Source organism: Oryctolagus cuniculus, chromosome 17 (genome assembly GCF_964237555.1).
Source record: "Oryctolagus cuniculus chromosome 17, mOryCun1.1, whole genome shotgun sequence".
In the NCBI taxonomy this organism is placed as follows: domain Eukaryota; kingdom Metazoa; phylum Chordata; class Mammalia; order Lagomorpha; family Leporidae; genus Oryctolagus; species Oryctolagus cuniculus.
In genome coordinates, this window is record NC_091448.1 from 59,562,420 (window position 1) to 59,585,129 (window position 22,710).

General features: G+C 46.6%; 1 protein-coding gene across 3 annotated transcripts; it reads left to right on the plus strand.

Annotated features, from left to right (window-relative positions):
* Positions 1 to 1,920: 1,920 nt before the first annotated feature.
* Positions 1,921 to 22,637, plus strand: ZNF287 (zinc finger protein 287). 3 transcript variants are annotated; one of them, XM_008270689.4, is made up of 6 exons: positions 1,921 to 2,200; positions 3,170 to 3,766; positions 5,004 to 5,101; positions 7,211 to 7,337; positions 7,779 to 7,865; positions 19,431 to 22,637. In XM_008270689.4, the coding sequence occupies exons 2-6, from the start codon at positions 3,364 to 3,366 to the stop codon at positions 20,990 to 20,992; spliced, it is 2,277 nt and encodes a 758-aa protein (XP_008268911.2). In that variant the 5' UTR covers positions 1,921 to 2,200; positions 3,170 to 3,363; the 3' UTR covers positions 20,993 to 22,637. The 3 variants fall into 3 exon arrangements, with proteins under 3 accessions (XP_008268911.2, XP_002718846.2, XP_069917522.1); XM_002718800.5 differs by lacking the exon at positions 1,921 to 2,200 and adding an exon at positions 2,240 to 2,714; XM_070061421.1 differs by lacking the exons at positions 1,921 to 2,200; positions 3,170 to 3,766; positions 5,004 to 5,101; positions 7,211 to 7,337; positions 7,779 to 7,865 and adding an exon at positions 9,057 to 15,779.
* The last annotated feature ends 73 nt before the right edge of the window (positions 22,638 to 22,710 follow it).

A 22,710-nucleotide genomic window follows, 5' to 3' on the forward strand; every position in this document is an offset into this window, starting at 1 on the left:
AACCAGGAGCCAGGAGCCTCTTCGGGATCTCCCACGTGGGTGCCGGGGCCCAAGGACTTGGGCTATCTTCTACTGCTTTCCCAGGCCATAGTAGAGAGCTGGGTGGGAAGTGGAGCAGCTGGGACTGAACTGGTGCCCATATGAGATGCCGGTTCACTCCCCAAATGACTGCAATCGCTGGGGCTGGGCCAGGCCGAAGACAGGAGCCAGGAGCTTTATTTGGGTCTCCCTTCTGGGTACAGGGGCCCAAGCACTTGCGCTATCTTCTTCTGCTTTTCCCAGACCACTAGCAGGAAGCTGGATTGGAAGTGGAGCAGCTGGGACTTGAACTGGAGCCACAGACAGTGACTTAACCAGCTATGCCACAATGCTAGCCCCAAGACTGTTTTATTAGCCTCAGTTTCTTGTTCATACATCCTTTATTTGATTTTATTGTATAGGTTGATCAATGCTCCTGTTGTCTGCCCATAGACCTTGTTGTAGAGAGATTATGTTCTATTAATATTCTCCATAGCTTTTTTTAAAAAGATTTATTTTTTAAAAGACTTATTTATTTGAAAAGCAGGGTATGTCCAGTTTTCTGAGCCTTTGTATCCTTTCTTTTACCTTTTGTCAACAGTTCTGGTGTTTCTGTGAGTTTGAGCCATTCAGTCCTCCAAAAGTTTCACCCCTGACATCCTTGGCAGAGTGTTCTAATCACATACTATGGGGCGGTGCTCCTTTTCAATAAAGTCCCCTAAACAGCACTGTAAATTCTGCCCTCCTTGGACTGGCAGCCTCAGGATCAAGAACCATAGACACTGCTCTGGTTCCTACCAACACCTAAAGGTTACAGCCTGCAGCAATCTCAGGGGATAGTCCTTTTCCTTCCTTGTTGGGCCTAGAATCTCCCCTGTTTGGGTTTATGTTAACTTGACCCTAGTTATTGGTCTAGTAGCCAGGAGGGAAAGAAAAGGTATACCCTTAGGTGGGCACTGGTTTTATTACAAATGAAAGGCTTCTGTCTATCTGTTTCTATATCTAAGTCTAAATGCAGACTTGCTATGTAATTCCTTTGACCAAGAGTGGGAGAGTAATGGTGTCACGTGACTTCCAAGGCTATGTCATAATCAGCCACGGGTGTCCCCCTTGCTCACTGAACTACTCACTTTGGAATCCCAGAGTTGCCTTGTAACAAATCCAGCTACCCCAAGTTTTTCCTGCTTCAGACACCATATTTAGGCACTCCTGTGAAATCCAAGCTGAATTCGTCTGTAAGCCATCTCAATCCAGGTACGAGACGTGTGAGCAAAAACTCCATCTTGGAAGTAAACACTCACAGCCATCAAATCATCTCAACCGAGGCTACAAACAAAATGGGGCAGAGAAGAGCTCCTCCCCACAGAATCCAAGAACACAATAAAATGATTGTTCTGAGGTGGTTTGTTAACAGAATAGATGGTAGAAACAACTGAAATGTTTTATCCATCCTCTCATTTTCCCGAATTTTATGGATTTTCGTTTTGTGTCTTATATTACTCTTCCATCTGAGTCTGAGGAGACACGCCGAACCTTCAACAGTGAATGTTTACGCCAAGTAAGTCCTGAACCAGCACCTCAGGTCTTTCTGCCTTTAGACTCGCGTCTTCCCACTCCAATTATTCTGATATCCAGTTTCCTCTGGGTAATTGGCGCGGGGCTTCAACTCCCAAGGGCTGCCCTAGCTTCTGGGACCGCCAAGTTGTCTACCAGACCTGTCTCTGCCCGGCGAAACTTTGAAGTTGGCATCAGAGCCTTGCAGGTTCAACAAGCAAGTCATAGTGATGGGTGGAGGAGGTTGCCATGGAGACAGGTCCAGGGCCAGAGGCTCCGGAGGGCGGAGGTGGGAGGGGGGGCCGGAGCTCGGCCTCCGATTGGCTGTGCGGGCGCGCAGCGTTCCCCTGGCGCACATGCGCAGTGGCGCCGAGGCGAGGTCGCAGCGTAGCGGAGGCGCGCGCGAAGGGGGGGAGGGTTCCGGGCCGGCTTGTGAGGACCTGGCTGGGACGTGCGGTTAGCGGCCCAGCCACCTTGTGCTATCTGAGGGAAGGGAAGTGGCGGAGCCAGAGGGCCCTCGGCAGAGCGGGACCGAGCCCGCCACGCAGGCGACCGCGACGCCGCCGCCATTGTTGCCCGGGGCCTCTCGGGTCGCTCCGGCTGAGCGGTGGCTGGGTCCCAGCTACAGGTAACGATGTCCCCGGGCGGCGGGCGCCGGCGTCCCGCGCGGTCGGACCCGGAGCCCGAGCCCGTCCACCCTAGCGGCGGCTGCAGCTCGCGGCCTGCGCGGAGGGCGAGGACGGGGTGGAGACTGTTGTGCGGGGGCCTAGTCCCAGCCTTGCGCGTCGTGGGCTCCCCGACTCCCCCGCGGCCCTCGACCCTCGGGCGGGAGAGCAGTAAAAGGGACCCCCCGGAAGAGGAGAGGCCGGGCTCGGGGCGGGTGAGGCCAGGCCGCCGCATCGCCCCCGCAGGGCCTCGTGAACACTGGGGTTGAGTGACACGATTGGTGGAGCAGGAGACGGGGTCAGGGGGTGTCGCTTGCTTCGCCTGATCGGGTCCGTTTCTGAGGTCTTGTTCTGGAATGGTGTTTTTCGGACTGGGTCTCCCCTGGAGAAGCCCTTAAAGGGCCTCAGCAGTCACACCCACCCCTCCATCTGCATTCCGGTCCAACCGGCTCCCCCTCCCAGGCCTCCCAGGATCTGGTAAGCCTGGCATTCCCTGGCCTTGACATACAAAGCAGATAAATGGCCCGCCCCTGTTACCCGACGGTTCCCTTGGAAACCTTGAGCGCCTGCTTGCCTTAGAAGACAGCCGCCTCCCCAGGTGTTCCGAGTAAAGAAAGATGTGCCTGTGTGGCTGGTTGATAGCCTACCCCAGTCCTCACAGTTTCTGTAACATCAGCGACTCACATGTGTCTTTTCTCCTGTCAAAGTGTTTAATCGTCGTTTCCATTAGAAATTCGATCTGTCGTTTTTGCTCGTGATTCTTCGAAAAACTGCTTCTGCCCCCGTCTTTAAGGCAGCTGCACTTCTCCACTGCCATCAGCAAGCAGATAGCCCTCATCAGTCTAAGGCTGTGCACACTGGGAAGTCTTTTCTGTGCATACATATGTATAGCAGGATGCACCTTGACTGTGTGGTCCATTCTTGTGTTTCAGGATCCCTTCCCCATCCCGGTTCTGGGCTCAGAATCTGTTCCTAAGGCTGCCAACTTGGCCTTGATTCTGTTCTGCCCCTGGGTGCAGCAGCCCTTGATATCATGTCCTCATGGCTCTAGCATGAGACTTCAAGCAACTGGCTCACTCCTGGAGAATTAAAGGATATTGCCAGAGCATACCTCCTGTCTGTAGCCATGTTCGCGTCAAGCAAGAGGACGGCCAGTTCTCCGCGTTCTCAAATCCTTCTCATGTGGAAGCCAGACAAGGCCCAGAGTGGGTCCCGCCATGTTGAGAAGCAAACCCTCACCTCAAGGCTCTTGCGTGACACTGAGACCTGCCGGCAGAATTTTCGGAATTTTCCGTACCCGGACCTGGCCGGACCTCGAAAGGCATTGAGTCAACTCCGAGAGCTCTGCCTGAAGTGGCTGAGGCCTGAGATTCACTCCAAGGAACAGATCCTGGAGCTGCTGGTTCTGGAGCAGTTCCTGAGCATCCTGCCCGGGGAGGTGAGGACGTGGGTGAGATCCCAGTACCCAGAGAGCAGCGAGGAGGCGGTGACTCTGGTGGAGGACTTGACTCAGCTTCTGGAAGAGGAAGGTGAGAGTTGTAGAGCAGACGGGAGGAGTCCTGGGTGGTTAGAAGGGACAACGGGGACGCTAAAGAATCTGGGAAGAGCCAAAGTCAGTCTGTGCGTCAGAACCAGGCCTCTTAATATCAGCTCCCCTTCCAGACTGAGACCAAACACATCACCTCCACCCAGAGGAGAACTGTCATACGAGAATGACCAAATTACTGGTCATTACCTGGATGAGCCCGCAGGAAGTTAACCTGGAGAGGTTTGCACTATTCTACTCATCATTTGCTCTGTGAATTGGTCTTTGCAATAACGTGTTTCCAAAGAATATTCCTTTTTTAAGAAAAGAGCCAACTCACAAATTTTATCACATGTAAGAATTTTGTAGGAAATTGTGAGTTGTGCCCATGTCCATAAGAGTCCCCAAGCAGACTTGTTTAAGATTTATTTTTCATTTATTTGAAAGAGTTACAGAGAGAGGGAGAGACAGAGAGGTCTTCCATCCACTGGTTCACTCCCCAGATGGCCTCAACGGCCGGAGCTGTGGCGATCTGAAGCCAGGAGTCAGGAGCTTCTTCTAGGTCTCCCACGTGGGTGCAGGGGCCCAAGGACTTGGGCCATCTTCTACTGCTTTCCCAGGCCACAGCAGAGAGCTGGATCAGAAGAGGATGCCGGCACTTCAGGCCAGGGCTTTAACCCACTGCACCACAGCACTGGCCTCCAGACTTGTTTTTGACGTTGGCATTGAAATCTAAGGACAACTGCCGGCGCCGCTGCTCACTAGGCTAATCCTCTGCCTTGTGGCACGGGCACACCAGGTTCTAGTCCCGGTCGGAGCACCGGATTCTGTCCCGGTTGCCCCTCTTCCAGGCCAGCTCTCTGCTGTGGCCCAGGAGTGCGGTGGAGGATGGCCCAAGTGCTTGGGCCCTGCACCCCATGGGAGACCAGGAGAAGCACCTGGCTCCTGCCTTCGGATCAGCGTGGTGCGCCGGCCGCAGCGCGCTGGCCGCGGCAGCCATTGGAGGGTGAACCAACGGCAAAGGAAGATCTTCTCTATGTCTCTCTCTCTCACTGTCCACTCTGCCTGAAAAAAAAGAAATCTAAGGACAAGCCACTGGTCTTCCCACTGATTTTGGAAGGATGGGTACTGTTTCTGGTTCTCCTCACCTTACTTTAAGAAAGTGTAGGGGTCTGAGCAATGAACGCTTTCCTAGGCTTTTCCAACAGGGCTAACCATCCTGATCTCATTCTCTTCCTTAGCTCCTCAGAACTCTGCCCTTTCCCAAGAAACCCCAGAAGAAGACCCCAAAGGAAGACCTGCTTTCCAGGCAGGCTGGCTAAATGATCTGGAGACCAAAGTGAGTATGAATTTCTTTGGTGTTCTCAACATGTCTTCTGAACTACTGTGTCCCCAAAACCCTATAAGACCTGAGTCTTAGTTTCTCCTCTTAGTTAGCTTGGCCTGCTAAGGTAGGTGAATGTGCTATATAAAAAATGGCCTTCCTTTGCATTCCTTTGATACAACTTTTCTTGAAAACCTGAATATTGTAAAACTGTCAGTTTTATCTATAGAATTAATATGACCTTTTTTTTTTTTTTTTTTTTTTTTTGACAGGCAGAGTTAGAGAGGGAGAGAGAGAAAGGTCTTCCTTTTTCTGTTGGTGCATTGCCGGCGCACTGCGCTGATCTGAAGCCAGGAGCCAGGTGCTTCCACCTGGTCTCCCATGGGGAGCAGGGCCCAAGCACCTGGGCCATCCTCCACTGCCCTCCCGGGCCACAGCAGAGAGCTGGACTGGAAGAGGGGCAACCGGGAGGACAGAATCCGGTGCCCCAACCAGGACTAGAACCCGGGGTGCCAGCGCTGCAGGCGGAGGATTAGCCTAGTGAGCCATAGTGCTGGTCAATATGACCTTAAAATCCAAATATAATTTTTTAAAAATATTGAGAAGTAATTGAAAAAAAGCATGTAAAAATCATCAAGAAGGTCTAGTGCTGTGGCATAGCCGGTAAAGCTGCTGCCTGCAGTGATGGCATCCCATATAGGTGCAGGTTCGAGACCTGGAAGCTCCTCTTCTGATCCAGCTCTCTGCTGTGGCCTGGGAAAGCAGTGGAGGATGGCCCAAGTGCTTGGGCCCCTGCACCCACATGGGAGACCCGGAAGAAGCTCCTGGCTCCTGGCTTCTGATCTGAACAGCTCCGGCCATTGCAGCCAACTGGGGAGTAAACCAGCGATGAGAGACCTCTACCTCTGCCTTCTCTCTCTGTGTAACTCTTGAGTTTCAAGTAAATAAATAAATTTAAAAGCAACAAATAAAAAGAATCATCAAGAATTTTTTTAACAAGAGGAAAAAAAAGAACAAAAGGGGAAACTGACCTTACCAGAGTATGAAAGTGCACCTGAAACTCTGGTAGTTCAATAGTGTGGTTATTGGTTCTAGCTTTATTTAAAAAGGAATGAGAGACTCTGGTTCATTATAGAGCATGTAAACTTTAAGTTATAACATGTTGGATTTGTTTTCATGAAGAAGCTTGAAAAGCAAAATCAGTCTCTCACCTATGGTGACAACTCTTTCTCTTTTAAGTCAGAGCCATGAATACCTGCACTAGTACCAGCTGAAAGCAATAAACTCTGTTTTCAAATTTCCTTTTAGGACCACTGAGATGCTAGAAGGACACTCATGTGGTTTTTTATTGTTGTTTTTTAAAGATTTATTTATTTATTTGAAAGGCAGAGTTACAGAGACGCAGAAAGAGAGAGAGAGAGAGAGAGAGAGAGAGGTCTTCCATCCACAGGCTCACTCCCCAATTGGCCACAATGACTGGAATTGGGCCAATCCAAAGCCAGGAGCCAGGAGCTTCTTCCAGGTTTCCCACGTGGGTGCAGGGGCCCAAGCACTTGGGCCACCTTCCACTGCTTTCCCAGGTGATAGCAGAGAGCTGGATCGGAAGTGGAACAGTCAGTACTTAAACTGGTGCCCATATGGGATGCCAGCACTGCAGGTGGCGGCTTTACCTGCTATGCCACAGCACCAGCCCCTGGACACCCATGTGTTGAGTGAGGGTTTGAGTTTTATTTTGAAAGGCAAGCAGACAAAGACAGACTGAGAGAACTCTGATCCACTGGTTCACTCCCCAAATGCCTGCAATAGGCCAAAGCCAAGAGCCAGAAACAATCCAGGTCTCCCACATGGGAGGCAGAAGCCCTATTACTTAAGCCATCACTACTGACTCCCAGCATCCACACTGGCAGGAAGCTGGAGTCAGGAGCCAGAGCCAGGAGTCAAACCCCAGCCACTCCAGTGTGGGATGCAGGCATCCTGCTAAGCCAAATGCCTGCTTCTGCATGAGGGTCTTGACTAGGCAACTTTTAGGATCCTGAAGATTCTTCCTCCTGCCAGACATGTACCCAGCGTTATCACTCTTCCCCGTCCCACTAGTTCTTGAATCCACTTTATTTGCCGTTTTAGGAATCAATGACATTCACAGATGTGGCTGTGGACATCACCCAGGAGGACTGGGCGCTGATGCGTCCTGTACAGAAGGAACTGTACAAGACGGTGACCTTACAGAACTATTGGAACATGGTTTCTCTGGGTAAGAACTGTTTACATCCCGGCTCCTCCCAGCGTGCCCAGTGGAGTACTTTCCTTCTCCCAGTAGTTAAAACTGGGTTGGCTCTCTGATGTACCTGGCTAAAATTGAGGCTAAAGATGAGTGTTCTGGGCACAAAATTGGCTCTGATCTACCCTCGTTTTCCAAATGAAAAGTCATTAAAAACTGTGATGTCCAGCGTTATGGTGCTGCCACCATCACTGCCTGTCCTGTCCCTGTGGCCCTGAGGGAAAGACTCTTCCCCCAGGGTCTCCAGGCACAGATCCTCTCGGGCGGCAGGAAATTCTTATCCCAGCTCTGAACTCTTACTAGGTCCTGTCCACGAGCCATTGTTCTCCTGTCGAGGGCCAAGTAGAAGTCAGCTAATAAACTCTGAGCAAGTCTTTATCCCAGCGTAACAGTCACGATCTTCCTCCTGAACAGGACTCACCGTGTACAGGCCAACCGTGATTCCCATACTGGAAGAACCGTGGATGGTGATAAAAGAAATTTTAGAAGGCCCTAGCCAAGGTGAGAGAAAACCAGCCCCCGAGCTGCTTTGTGCTGCAGAGTCCAAATCCTCACTGTGCTGAAATCTGCCAAGTCCCTCGCTGCCAGGCACCGCAGCCTGTCAGGAACCCCGAGCTGTTTGGCGTGGTTGCTCGCAGAGGCTGGCTCAGGAAGGGTGTTTCCAACAGCGTCTCTGCACCTGTCTCCCTTATCTCTTCCCGTGGTGTGCTCTACGTGAACCCTGGCCCCCAGCTCCTGGAGCTACAGCAGGGTTTTCATTGTGCCAGTCTCCCCTCTTCATATTTAAACACACGTGAATCTCCCCTAAAATTTTAAATTTCAAACCACCACCATTTTTGGTCTTTTTTTAAGATTCAGTTATTTGAAAGTGTGACAGAAAAAGAGAGAGGCTCAATCTGTCCACTGGCTCAATCCGCAAATGCCTGTAATAGCCAGGTCCGGGCCAGGCTGAAGCCAGGAGCCGGGAAATCCATCCAGGAACTCTCCCACGTGAGTGGCAGGGGCCCAGGTACTAGGGCTGTCTTCTGCTTTCCCAGGTGCATTAGCAGGAAGCTAGATTGGAAGTGGGGCAGCCGGGACTTGATCCAGCACTCTGATAATGCAGTGCAGACCTCCCAAGCAGTGGCTTAACCCGCTGTGCCACAGCTTCTGCCCCTTGAGTTTCTTTTATTCTGTTCACTGAAAATTTTTAAATATAGTCAAAAGTCTCCTGCCTGCATCCCACCTTCAACCCAGTTCCTACCTCTCCCCAAAAGTGCAGCCTGTCACTAGATCAGCCCGTGAACCACCGGTTTCCTGCAGAGGCTCGTCCCCTCAGGTAAGTAGCAGTCAGGCAGTAAACTCTAATCAGCATAAACAGTTGATCCAGCCTTTATTTTGGTTTGGTTTTAGTATAGTTTGTTTCGTTGGGATTTTTTTGGACATAATATAAACATTTAAAAAAAAGGTTTTCTCCATATTTTTATTGTAAGTGGTAGCATGCTATACATACTGCTTTGTGCCTTGTTTATTAGAAATTTTACTGTACTTTGTATTTTCAAGGTATATTTTAACTATACCTTGAAAAAGTGGTCCCAGTGAGTATGTAAAAAGCTTCCTTGTTCCTTTTTTAAATATGTACATAATATTTTATCATGATTCATAATTTATTGAACCTCTTCCTTAATTGATGGACTATTTAGTTTGCATTCCTTTTTTTTTTTTTTTTAAAGATTTATTTATTTATTTGAAAGTCAGAGTTACACAGAGAGAGAAGGAGAGGCAGAGAGAGAGAGGTCTTCCAGTTGGCCGCAACATCCAGAGCCGTGCCGATCTGAAGCCAGGAGCCAGGAACTTCTTCCAGGTCTCCCAAGCGGGTGCAGGTGCCCAAGGACTTGGGCCATCTTCTACTGCTTTCCTAGGCTACTGAAGAAAGCTGGATTGGAAGTAGAGCAGCCAGGACTCAAACTGGCGCCCATATGGGACGCCAGCACTGCAGGCAACAGCTTCACCTGCTATGCCAGAGCGCCAGCGTCCCTTTTTATTTTTAAAAATAAGATTATTTTGTTTATTTGAATGGTAAAGTTAGAGAGAGAGACAGGGAGAGATAGAGAGTGTGAACTTCTGTCTGCTGGCTCACTCCTAAGATGACCTCTATGGCTGGGACTGGGACAAGCCCAGGCCAGGAGCTTCATCCGGGTCTCCCATGTAGGTGCAGGGGCCCAAGGACTTGGGCCATCTTCCACTGCTTTCCTTGGCACATTAGCAGAGAACTGGATCAGAACTGGAGCAGCCAGGACTCAAACTGGTGCTCACATGGGACGCTAGCATTGCAGGCAGTGGCTTAACCTGGTAGTCTCTGTTCCTTTTTTTCCTATCTTCCACAACTTCCTTTGAAAACTCATGATTACAGTATATTGAACACCTGTATACCTTTCACTTGTAATCACTAATTGTCACTTCTTGGCCACTTTTGCTATATCTCTTTACACACACACTTTGTTTTTACATTGAAGCATTTAGAAATTTGTTGCAGGGGCCAGCACTGTGGCATAGTGGGCTAAGCCTCTGACTGCAGTGCCCACATCCTATGTGGGTTCCAGTTCTAGTCCTGGCTGTTCCTCCTCCAATCTAGCTCTCTGCTATGGCCTGGGAAAGCAGTAAAAGATGGCCTAAATGCTTCGGCCCCTGCACCCGTGTGGGAAACCCAGAAGAAGCTCTGGCTGCTGGCTTCAGGTTGGCCTAGTTCTGGCTGTTGCAGCCATTTGGGGGTGAACCAGTGGATGGAAGACCTTTCTCTCTGTCTCCCTCTGTCTATCTGTAACTCTACCTGTCAAGTAAATAAATCTGTAAAAAAAAAAAAAAGATGTAGTCACCGTGACATCTCATCTCTAAATAGCTTAAGAATATGACCTTCTCCTATCTAAGCACAAAACCATTCTCCAGATATTTAACATTTATGCAATAATGTCATCTTATGTATAGTCAAATATTCACATTTTCCCAGGTGTCCCAAAAATACCTTCTACAGATGCTTTTGTCCCTATCCAGACTATTCAGCCTACATGTTCCACTTACTCCTCAAGTCTTTAGTCTCTTAAAATAGAACCACTCTTAAGCCTTTTCTTCTTTCTCTTTCTTGTATTAATCTTCCATGATACTGCCAGTTTTGAAGGATCCAGGCCAAGCTTTTAAAGAGTGACCCACATCTGCATTTGCCTGTTTATTTCATCGTAGCTAGATTCAGATTAAACATTTTTGCCAGGACTGTCCAAAGGTGACGTGTACTTTGCATTGCATGCTCTCAGAGGCACATGATACCACTTTGTCTCATCACCCAGCATGCTCTTTGTGATTAACCTGGTGTCCCAGGATCACTCCCTCTTTAAAACTGCATTGTTTTCTTTGTAATTAATAAGTAATCTACGGAGGGATAACTGGGGCCACATTACTATTCCATTCCTCAATAACTTTAGCATTCATTGATGATCCTTGCTTTGTTATATTTCTGGCTGCAAAATGATGATTTTCTAATCTATGCATCGCTTCTAAAGGATTGATAGCATTCTCTGTAAAGAATACTTCTTGGTCCCTCTACCCCATTTTTATGTGTGTGTGCCACTATGGACTAATGGAATGTTTAAAAAGTCAGTATGGTAATAGTGCATTAGTTCCACTTTTTTTGTTTTGTGTTTTGTGTTTTTGATGCTCAAAAACAAAATATCCAAATTTGGGCAGTAAGAGCCTTTCAAACGCAGTCCAGCATACTGTTAACACGCCCCCGTGAGAGGTGGAGCGTTTCCTTGCCTTCTGGCGTGAGATGTTCTTAAGGCTCGCCTTGTGCTTTCCTTGCACCTATAGTTTCTCCAAGGAACCCTGGTTCATTTCAATGAAGCCACGGTCTGGGCAGTGGATGTGCTTACTACTATGGGTATCATTGCTCCTAGATCTGTTTAGTAGATGGAACTGAGAAATATGTATGTGTGTGTGTTGTGTGTGTGTATGTCTTTTTTTTTTTTTTAAGATTTATTTATTTGTTTGAAAGTCAGAGTTACACAGAGAGAGAAGGAGAGGCAGAGAGAGAGAGACAGAGGTCTTCCATCCACTGATTCACTCCCCAATTGGCTGCAACGGCTGGAGTTGTGCCGGTCTGAAGCCAGGAGCCAGGAGCTTCTTCTAGATCTCCCACGTGGGTGCAGGGGCCCAAGGACTTAGGCCATCTTCCACTGCCTTCCCAGGCCATAGCAGAGAGTTGGATCGGAAGTAGAGCAGCTGGTTCTCGAACCAGCGCCCATATGAATGCTGGTGCTTCAGGCCAGGGTGTTAACCCACTGTGCCACACACAGCGTTGGTCCCTGTATGTGTGTAGTTTAAAAAAAAAAAAAAAAAAAAAAAGATCCTTAGTTCATACCAGTACCTCGAATTCAAATCCAGCACCCCAAGGGTATTCCATTTTGCATTGCTTTCCCACACAGTGAATAACCTGGTTCCCAACGTTGGTATATTTATTTGTCCTATCATGTGTTACACACAAAAGTAGTTTCAGAATTATAGGAATACCACCACCAATAACAAACCACCAATAACAAACCATCTGGAAAGTTCAATATGTCTTTGAAGTCCTTTTTTGTTGCTAGACTACATCCCAATTACAGAGTGCTTTCCTATTTTTTTTTTTTTTGAGATTTATTTCTTTATTTGTTTTCATTTTATTTGAAAGGCAGCATGAGACAGATAAATTGATGAAGGGAGATCTTCTGTCCACCAGTTAACTCCCCAAATGTCCACAACAGCCAGGGCTGGGCCAGGCCAAAGCGAGGTACCTGGAACCAACTCTGAGTCTGCTGTGCAGCTGGCAGGAACCCAGCTGCAACTACTTGAGCCATCAGCTGCTGCCTCCCAGGGTACACATTACAGGAAGCTGGAGTCAGAGGTGGCATTCAAACCCGAGAGTCTGATGTAGAATGTGGACATCTCAAGCAGCAGCTGACCACTGCACCAAACGCCTGCCCCCTTCTTGCTTCAGTCTTTTCTGTTTTACATTTCAAAGCATGCTTAAACATTGGCATGGTTCAGAAGCCAAAACTGCACAGAAAGCTCTATACTCCCTGCCCTCTTCCCCATTCCTGTCTACTCCCTAGGAATCCATGTTCGCTTGTCTCTGGTTTATCCTTCATATGTTTCTCTTTGCAAAAATGAACCGTTAATGTAGCCTCATCTCTTCTCTGTGAGGCTCACATAGGAGGGTACTTCAGAAAGCTCATGGAAATGATGGTTTTTTATTAAAAAAAAAAAAGATGTATTTATTTATTTGAAAGGCAGACTTACAGAGAGGCAGAGAGAGAGAAAGGTCTTCCATCTGCTGGTTCACTCCCCAGATGACAGCAATGGCCAGAGCTGTGCTGATCCGGAGCCAGGAGCCAGGAGCTTCTTCTGGGTCTTCCACGTGGGTGCAGGGGCCCAAGAACTTGGGGCTATCTTGCTCTGCTTTCTCAGGACATAGCAGAGAGCTGGATTGGAAGTGAAGCAGCTGGGATTTAAACCGGCACCCATATGGGATGCTGGCACTACAAACCAGGGCTTTAACCCACTGTACCACAGCACCAGCCCGGAAATGGAATTTTAAAACTGAACTTAATTTTGTTGAAAAAAAAAAAGAAATCCCTACATAGTTTTTTCACAATATGCCTTTGTATGAGATTTTTGAAGACTTTTTTTTTTTTTTTTAAGATTTATTTATTTGGAAGTAGAGTTACAGAGAGAGGGAAACAGAGAGAAAGGTCTCCCATCCTTTGGTTCACTCCCCAGTTGGCCGCAACAGCTGGAGCTGTGCCGATTGGAAGCCAGGAGCCAGGAGCCAGGAGCTAGGAGCTTTTTCCAGGTCTCCCATGCCAGTGCAGGGGCTCAAGGACTTGGGCTGTCTTCCACTGCTTTCCCAGGCCGTAGCAGAGAGCTGGATTGGAAGTGCAGCAACTAGGACTCGAACTGGCGCCCGTATGGGATGCCAGCACTGCAGGTGGCGACTTTATCCCCTACACCACAGTGCCGGCCCAAGACACTAAATTCTAGTCTATCTCTCAATGTTGATATTATGCTATAATATTAACAGTATGATATAATTTAATATGCTACCTTAGAATAAACTGCTTCACTTTTTCCTAAAAGTCAACTTTAGTCATTAGTTTAAGGTTCATTCAAACTGCTTGAAAAGCTAATTCTCCATAATTTATGGCCCTGTTTTGTCTTTGTTGGCAAAATGATACAAAATACACCTTGAGCACATGAAATTCTTTAGGAAATCTAAGTAGATACTATGTAATGAAAATATGCCTGCACTGGAGTCAGGGTGGTCTTCTGGGAGGTATTGGCAGCCTAGGACCACTTAGTTTATTTCCCATCAGGAGGAATATTTTAGGTCATTCAGAGAGCATGAATTAGAGCAGTAAGTCCACAAGAGGGACAGTTTATGCTTATGCATTTTGAGAGATGTTGCTCCTTCCAGAGAGTACCAAGGCTGAGAAAGCTGAATTCCTTTTTTCCGGATCTAGAGGTGAGGTGGGGAGGGTTGTTTTTCCAGCCTGTTTACATAGGTGTGGTCTTCTGTGCAAGGGACTCCTGTGCACCCCTCTCCTGAGTCAGGCCCCAGGCTTCATCTTCCAACCACAAGGCCCCTTGCACCCTCAGGGCAGAAGGGTAAAGTCATCAAGAGGTTTGAGGAGCTCTCACAGCGCCCAAGCCCGGCCCTCCTGCCTTCCTGGTTTTGCTAGATTTTGGCTTCTGAGGAGTTTACTTTCTTGGCAACTCAGCGGTATATAAGTTAAGCCTTTAGGGGGCCGGCGCTGTGGCACAGTGGGTTAACGCCCTGGCCTGAAGTGCCAGCATCCCATATGGGCACTGGTTCGAGACCCAGCTGCTCCACTTCCTGTCCAGCTCTCTGCTATGGCCTGGGATAGCAATAGAAGATGGTCCAAGTCCTTGGGCCCCTGCACCCACATGGGAGACCCAGTGGAAGCTCCTGGCTCCTGGCTTTGGATTGGCGCAGCTCTGGCTGTTGCAGCCATCTGGGGAGTGAATCATCAGATGGAAGACCTCTCTCTCACTGCCTTTCCTTTCTCTGTGTAACTCTGACTTTCAAATAAATAAATAAATCTTTTAAAAATGAAAAAAAGTTAAGCCTTTAGTTGGAATATGCAGGGTCTTAGTCCACCCGAAGGAGGATGGACTGGGTCCAAGAAAAAGTAACATGCTGTTCGCCCATTTCCCAGCCTCACAATCCCGGAGACAATCAGACGCAGCGGGGAGTCAAGTCAGGCAAGAACTCGTTTATTCCGCGCATAGCAAAGTCTTTTAAAGCACAAAACTGCAGTCATTGGGGCAGGGCGTAAGGACTAATCAATCACTTAAAGGTAATTTTACAGGGCGATTTCTTACAGGACTAGCCATGTGTCTGTACACTTGTCATTAGTTGTTGTCACTTCCCCTGATGTTGCATGGCCAATTAGCTTTGGTGGTAAACAACTTTGGGTTCCACCCACCTTACTTCCTTAGGGCGCCATCTTTGAATTGCCTTGTGTGTCTAATTTCCCCACAGGAATATCTAACCAGTCAGATTTTAAGAAGTGGAACCGGCTGGCGCCTTGGCTCACTAGGCTAATCCTCCGCCTAGCGGCGCCGGCACACCAGGTTCTAGTCCCGGTCGGGGCGCCGGATTCTGTCCCGGTTGCCCCTCTTCCAGGCCAGCCCTCTGCTGTGGCCAGGGAGTGCAGTGGAGGATGGCCCAAGTGCTTGGGCCCTGCACCCCATGGGAGACCAGGAGAAGCACCTGGCTCCTGGCTCCTGCCATCGGATCAGCGCGGTGCGCCAGCCGCATCGCGCCTGCCGCGGCAGCCATTGGAGGGTGAACCAACGGCAAAGGAAGACCTTTCTCTCTGTCTCTCTCTCTCACTGTCCACTCTGCCTGTCAAAAAAAAAAGTGGAACCATGAGTAATTCACAAATAGTAATTTTGGTCTCCAGTGACTATTACTATCTCAGAACCTATGATAGTTCTTTATGTGAGACCTGGTCATTGTTTCAGGTTCAACACAGATCTCCTCTATTGAAAGTATGAGACCACTTTTTGGCCTAATTGACTAGTAAACACTTGCCAGTAGTGAAATACACACATATAAGCCCTGCTTAATAATCTCAGTTTGTGAATTTGTAAGATGTGTATTTGTTCAAAAATGTATACTTATTATAGTGTAACAATTTACTCATGACCATTAGGCAGACTTGTTGCTTCAAGGTTCTTAGTTATAACTGGACTACCATAGACTGTTTCCATTACACGGACGTCGCACCCAGCTCCTGGTGCCATCTCATCCTGTGTGTGTGTGCACCTTCCTGTACAGTCCACTCACTCAGTTTGTCCTTTTGAGGAGGGAATAACATCCTGGTATGTGAAAATTGGTTTTAAATTTTTTTACCTCTATAAATGTGAAATAATAATGTGAAATAACCACATTTCTAGTACTAAATAGCAATTAAAGCAATATAGCCAATTTATTGAAAATTAGAAAAGAAAACCTGTAATTGTACTGTTTTTTTTCTACTGCTAATGTGTTTTCATATAACCTTACTTCCTTATTCTTAAACATCTTCTAGTGTCAACTGACGGGTTTTTTTGTATGTTTGTTTGAGAAGCAGAGGTGGGAAGAGAACAAGTTCTCATCTACTGCTTGACTCCCCAAGTGCCCGCAATAGTCAGAGCTGAGCCAGGCCAAAGCCAGCAGCTGGAATATAATCCAAGTCTCCCACATGGGTGGCAGGGACCCAGATATTTGAGCCATTACCACCTGTCCCCCAGACTCTGTACTGGCAGGAAGCTGGAATTGAGAGCAGAGATGGAGCCAGGACCCAGGCACTTTGATAGGGAATGTGGGTTCCCAACTGGTGGCTTAACCTCTAGGCCAAAGGCCCACCCACCATACTACTGGTTTTTGTATTTGAATAGAAGTAGTTGTGTAAACTCAAACAGTACAGGAAAGCTAATTAAATATGTGTCTCCCCCCTCATTCATTACCAAGAACTTCTCCCCCTGGGTTTTCAGTGTGTGTGTATGTTTTGTGTCTATAATACATAATAGCATCTTTACACAGATGGACTCTTGATGTACATGCTGTGCACATACCTGCCTTTTTTCTACTTTATCAGGTATCCTGCGTGCCTTATCAGTATGCCTAGACCTGGGGCCGGCGCTGTGGCACAGCAGGTTAACACCCTGGCCTGAAGCACTGGCATCCCATATGGGCACCAGTTCTAGTCCCGGCTGCTCTACTTCTTATCCAGCTCTCTGCTATGACCTGGGAAAGCAATCGAAGATGGCCCAAGTCCTTGGGCCTCTGCATGCACTTGGGAGACCAGGAAGAAGCTCCTGGCTCCTAGCTTCAGATCGGTGCAGCTCTGGCCATTGCAGCCAATTGGGGAGTGAACCAGCAGATGGAAGACCTCTCTCTCTCTCTCTCTCTCTCTCTGCCTCTCCTCTAGACCTAATTGGTTTTGTCAGTTATCAATATTCCGTTAGCCCCTACTCTAGGCCCTTACTAACAGGTATGGCTATCATTTTCAGTGACTGCATACTTTTCTATTGAATGGATATATTACTAAAGTTATTATACTTTGTTTTTTTTTTTTTTTTTTTTAAGATTTATTTATTTATTTGAAAGAGTTACACAGAAAGAGAGAGAGAGAGAGAGTGAGAGAGAGTGGTCTTCCCTCTGCTGGTTCACTCCCCAACTGGCCGCAACGGCTGAAGCTGCGCCGATCCAAAGTCAGGAGCCAGGAGCTTCTTCCTGGTCTCCCATGTGGGTGCAAGGGCCCAAGGACTTGGGCCATCTTCTACCGCCTTCCAAGACCATAGCAGAGAGCTGGATCAAAAGTGAAGCAGCCGGGTCTCGAACTGGCACCCATATGGGATGCCAGCGCTTCAGACCAGGGCGTTAACCTGCTGCACCACAGCACCGGCCCCAAGTTATTATACTTTGTATCTTAGAAAGTTTCTGGGCCGGCGCCGCGGCTCACTAGGCTAATCCTCCGCCTTGCGGCGCCGGCACACCGGGTTCTAGTCCCGGTCGGGGCGCCGGATTCTGTCCCGGTTGCCCCTCTTCCAGGCCAGCTCTCTGCTGTGGCCCAGGAGTGCAGTGGAGGATGGCCCAGGTGCTTGGGTCCTGCACCCCATGGGAGACCAGGAAAAGCACCTGGCTCCTGGCTCCTGCCATCGGATCAGCGCGGTGCGCCGGCCGCAGCGCACCGGCCGCGGCGGCCATTGGAGGGTGAACCAACGGCAAAGGAAGACCTTTCTCTCTGTCTCTCTCTCTCTCACTGTCCACTCTGCCTGTCAAAAAAAAAAAAAAAAAGAAAAAAAAGAAAGTTTCTGAACTATTCAGTACCATTTTTGCTATATTATAAATTCCAAAATTGATTATATTACCGTTGTGTGATGCTTAAATGTGCAAGCTTCATGTTTCCCACCTGGTTTCAAAGGAGAAAGACATCCTTTATCATAAAATTTGTTTTAAATCATCATACTGGAAACCCAGTAGGTATCAACAAAGATATATTTGCTTTGCAGCCAGGATTGAGGTCAGAGGTTTTTTATTTGTTTTGTGTGTGTGTTTGGTTGTGTGTATGCACACGTGCACACCTTCATCTGAGTTCACCATTTTACAAGTTATTCATCAGTTCATGGAGTGGCTTTCAGATCCAGTGTTAGGTCATTTTCTGAAGGAATTGTAAAAGAGAATAATAAGCTAATTCCAAAGTTTATATTTAAGTTAGAAATATAAGAAACACAAAAATTGTGAAGTAATAATGTGAGGTGATGTTGTGTCATGGGCCCAATATTAGGTTGATTCAGCTGAATCTGCACTTCAGAGTCTAAGAAGGAACACTGTACAGAGAAACATGAGCAAGACTGCAAACAGGAGGGTTTTTTTCCTACAGATAATTTTTTTTAAAGATTTATTTATGTAATTTGAAAGAGTTACACAGAGAGAGAGAGAGAGAGATCCTCCATCCACTGGTTCACTCTCCAATTGGCTACAATGGCTGAAGCTGAAGCCAGGAACCAGGAGCTTCCTCTGGGTCTCCCATGCGCAGGTGCAGGGGCCCAAGTCCTTGGGCCACCTTCTACTGCTTTCCCAGGCCAGAGCAGAGAGCTGTGTTGGAAGTTGGGCAGCCATATGGGATGCTGGCACTGCAGGCAGTGGCTTTACCCGTTACACCACTGTGCTGGCCCCTAAACATAAGTTTTAATAGGTATCATAAGAGAAGGCCTAGAGTCTGGGATTGGCATGAACTTTTTGGCCTTGAGGAAGTGGTGGTAATTTTAAACTTCAAGTTGGTTGAATATGAAGAGATCACAGAATAGGAAGGGATAGATCTTACGTGGTTGAATGCCAAATGGAGATGTTTCCAATGTTTTTCCTTTTTCTTTAACTTTTACCCTTTAAACTACTGGTCTTCGAGCTTTAGTGTGTAGCAAAACCACCTGCAGGCCTTGCTCTTAGATTGTTCAGCCCCACTGCCAAAGTTCCTCATTCAGAATGTCTCGGTGGCACCCAATAACTTAAGACCTCCCCAGGGGATAGTGATGCGTACACCTCTAGTATGCTGGTACTCTGAGAACCAGGACTGTCGGCTGGGGGTGATTTACTAGAGCTGCTTGACCTCAGAAAGCACTCTATGAAATTGCTTTGGGGTAGGTCGGAAGAGGAAATGACAAAGTCAGTAAATCCATGGAATCAGCCCAAGTCCTTGCACAGTTATCCACTGTTTCTGTGCTAAGTGCGGGCACATGAACTAACCTGTTTTGTTTGCTGTGTGTCCACAGTGCCCATGATGGGCAGTGAGGAACCTCTTCATTTTTAATGATGGCATAACATTGCTTTCCTGCCCTTTATTCTCCTTTCCTAAACTTGAAGGCCATGTTAGTGAGGCTGCCAGAGCTTTGGTGTTCAGCATCTTATTCATGGTTACTGTTTTGTGTCTGTTTTGGCAGTTTCCTTTGCCAAGTAAAGGAAAACTTACTACATCCTTTTTATTTCAGAATGGGAAATGGAAGCCAAACCATGTAGTCCAGTACAGGATATTTCCAGACTCAAAAAGGATAGAACCCAGACCTTCAAAGTGGAAAAATCCTATGACTATGATATCAGAAGAGAGACAGATACCTTCAGGAAAATTCCTGCGAGTGGAAGAGATTTTCGTTTGAAGTCAATCTTTTCACAAGAAGATGATCTTACAGAAGAGTATCTTAGCAAATATGATATATATAGAAATGATTTTGAAAAGCATTCAAACCTAAATATACAGTTTGATACCCAGTCAGATAATAAAACTGCTGTGTATAATGAAGGTAAGGCAACCTTCAATCATGTCCCGTATGGTGTTGTACATGGGAAAATACTTCCTGGAGATAAGCCTTATAAATGTAATGTGTGTGGGAAAAAATTTAGAAAATACCCGTCCCTCCTGAAGCACCAAAGTAGCCATGCCAAAGAGAAATCTTACGAATGTGAAGAGTGTGGGAAAGAGTTCAGACATATCTCGTCCCTCATTGCACATCAGAGAATGCATACTGGAGAGAAACCGTACGAGTGCCACCAGTGTGGGAAAGCCTTCAGCCAGCGTGCACACCTAACCATACATCAGAGGATTCATACCGGAGAGAAACCCTACAAATGTGATGACTGTGGGAAAGACTTCAGCCAGCGTGCACACCTTACTATCCATCAAAGGACACACACTGGAGAGAAACCATATAAATGCTTGGAATGTGGTAAAACCTTCAGCCATAGTTCATCCCTGATCAATCATCAGAGAGTTCACACAGGAGAAAAACCTTACATATGCAACGAATGTGGGAAAACTTTCAGTCAGAGTACACACCTTCTTCAGCATCAAAAAATACATACTGGGAAGAAACCATATAAATGCAATGAGTGTTGGAAGGTGTTTAGTCAGAGTACTTACCTTATTCGACATCAGCGAATCCATTCTGGAGAGAAGTGTTATAAATGTAATGAATGTGGAAAAGCTTTTGCTCATTCCTCAACGCTTATTCAACATCAAACCACTCACACTGGAGAGAAGTCCTACATATGTAACATATGTGGGAAGGCCTTCAGCCAAAGTGCAAACCTCACTCAGCATCATCGAACACATACGGGAGAGAAACCATATAAATGCAGTGTGTGTGGGAAAGCATTCAGCCAGAGTGTGCACCTTACTCAACACCAGAGGATTCATAATGGAGAAAAACCCTTTAAATGCAATGTATGTGGGAAGGCATATAGACAGGGCGCAAATCTTACTCAGCATCAAAGGATTCATACTGGAGAGAAACCATACAAATGTAATGAATGTGGGAAAGCGTTTATTTACTCCTCGTCACTTAATCAGCATCAGAGAACTCATACTGGAGAGAGACCTTACAAATGTAATGAATGTGATAAAGATTTTAGCCAGAGAACATGCCTTATTCAACACCAGAGAATCCATACAGGAGAAAAGCCCTATGCATGTCGTATTTGTGGTAAAACCTTCACCCAGAGTACAAACCTTATTCAGCATCAGCGTGTTCATACGGGTGCCAAACATCGTAATTAATGAATATGAGAAACTTCGTTTAGGTGTTACAGCTTGATCATTTTATGTTGTATTTTGTGCGCTGTGTGTTAAAATAGTATCAGAAGAAATCTAAAGTGCAATATATGTTAGATGCTACTCAGCAGAAATATCAGAATTAGTGATATGAATAGAACCTATGTAAATTTAATACGAAATTTTAGAAGGAAAGTTTATTGGCTTCTAAACTGTTATTAGTTCTGCTGATTCCAGGAAGAACCCTATGAACGGGTGTTCAAAACCTGTAACTCTCAACTCCTACTGTATTTCATGTACTTCTTAATGAGGCCTTATGAAAGTGTAACTTGAGAAAGCATCCATTAAGTGGAGATTTCACCCTAGAGCGTGATCCTGGGATTATAGAAAAGGCTACCTGTAGGCCTCTGTCTCCTCCCAGCTTTGAAGCCTTAAGATATGTAGAGGGTTCCCTCCCCTTTCCTAACTTCCCTTTCCTGTTGTGCAGGCACTGCCACGTGGATCCAGTAGGTTTGGGGTAAAAGCCAGCTGAAAGGAAGTAGCTTAAAGATTTGTGTCCACTGTTTAATTACACTTCCCCACAGATAATGAAATATTAAAGGAAGATGAGTTTAATGAAAGATGATCTGTTAGGATAGAGAAACTAATGTATATATAACCCTTAGGTGTGTACAGATTTAAACAGGCAAAAGGTAAACATCCTAAACATGAATTAATCTTTCAAACATGGTAGCTATAGTTTCACTAGATTTGGACATCTGAAGTCATCCTGAAGGGAAAGATCAGGCATTTGGTTCCCATTATTGTCGCTTAATTTGTAAACTAAGGTCCCCTGTAACTTTTACTGCAGAAAGTCCATTTCTTGAATACTTCTGGTGTTCAGGTGCCAGACTCCCAAACCAGATCCTTTCATGGCTTGTCACAGCGCTAAAAATCACAGCTGACTTAATGAGAAATCTTAGTAAAGGGCAGGAACCTCACTATGTCACGGAATGAGCATGAGACCTGCTAAGACGGGTTGCAGAATGCTACTCCATATTCAGCACAAGGAGGTAATAAAGCAGTAATATACGTAAATGGGAAGATCTGAGTTCACTGCAGGAAGTGTTTGGGGGGGATCAAGACAAAAGCAGTGGGGTGAGGAAAGAGTACACAGGTAACTGATGTGACATGAAGTATAATTGGACTTGTTTACTAAGAAAATGAGAGTGGCTAAGAAAAAAAATGCAAAATTCAGCCCAATGATAAGAAAAAGCTAAAAATCAAATGATTGATTTTAAAGAGTAATTAGAAGCTTGAAACTCCTTCATACATATAAGTAGAAATAACTCTTAACATGTCAGGAAAAACATTTCATTGGAAAAAAATTTGGATTCAGTAATGAGAACTGAGTTTGTGGGTCCTGACCACCATGAAAACTGGCAGGAATGCAAATAGGAGTAGATGAGAACGCTCATGTATTTAATATCCACAGTGTGCCACTGTCAGAGTAAGACCATCATCCAGGCTGAGAGTTCATGCTCATTTTTGTTTCTCCAGTGCCTTGCATATAGCACGTGGTCAATACCTGTTGGTTGAATTGATGAATAAGTTATATAGAGTTGAGTTATAAGAATTGACTGGCATGAAGTAAAAAATGGTAGAACTAAAAGTATTTCTTGGTGCTTTCTTTTTTTTTTTTACATTTTATTTTGAGAAATGGAGAGACAGAACTGCCATATGCT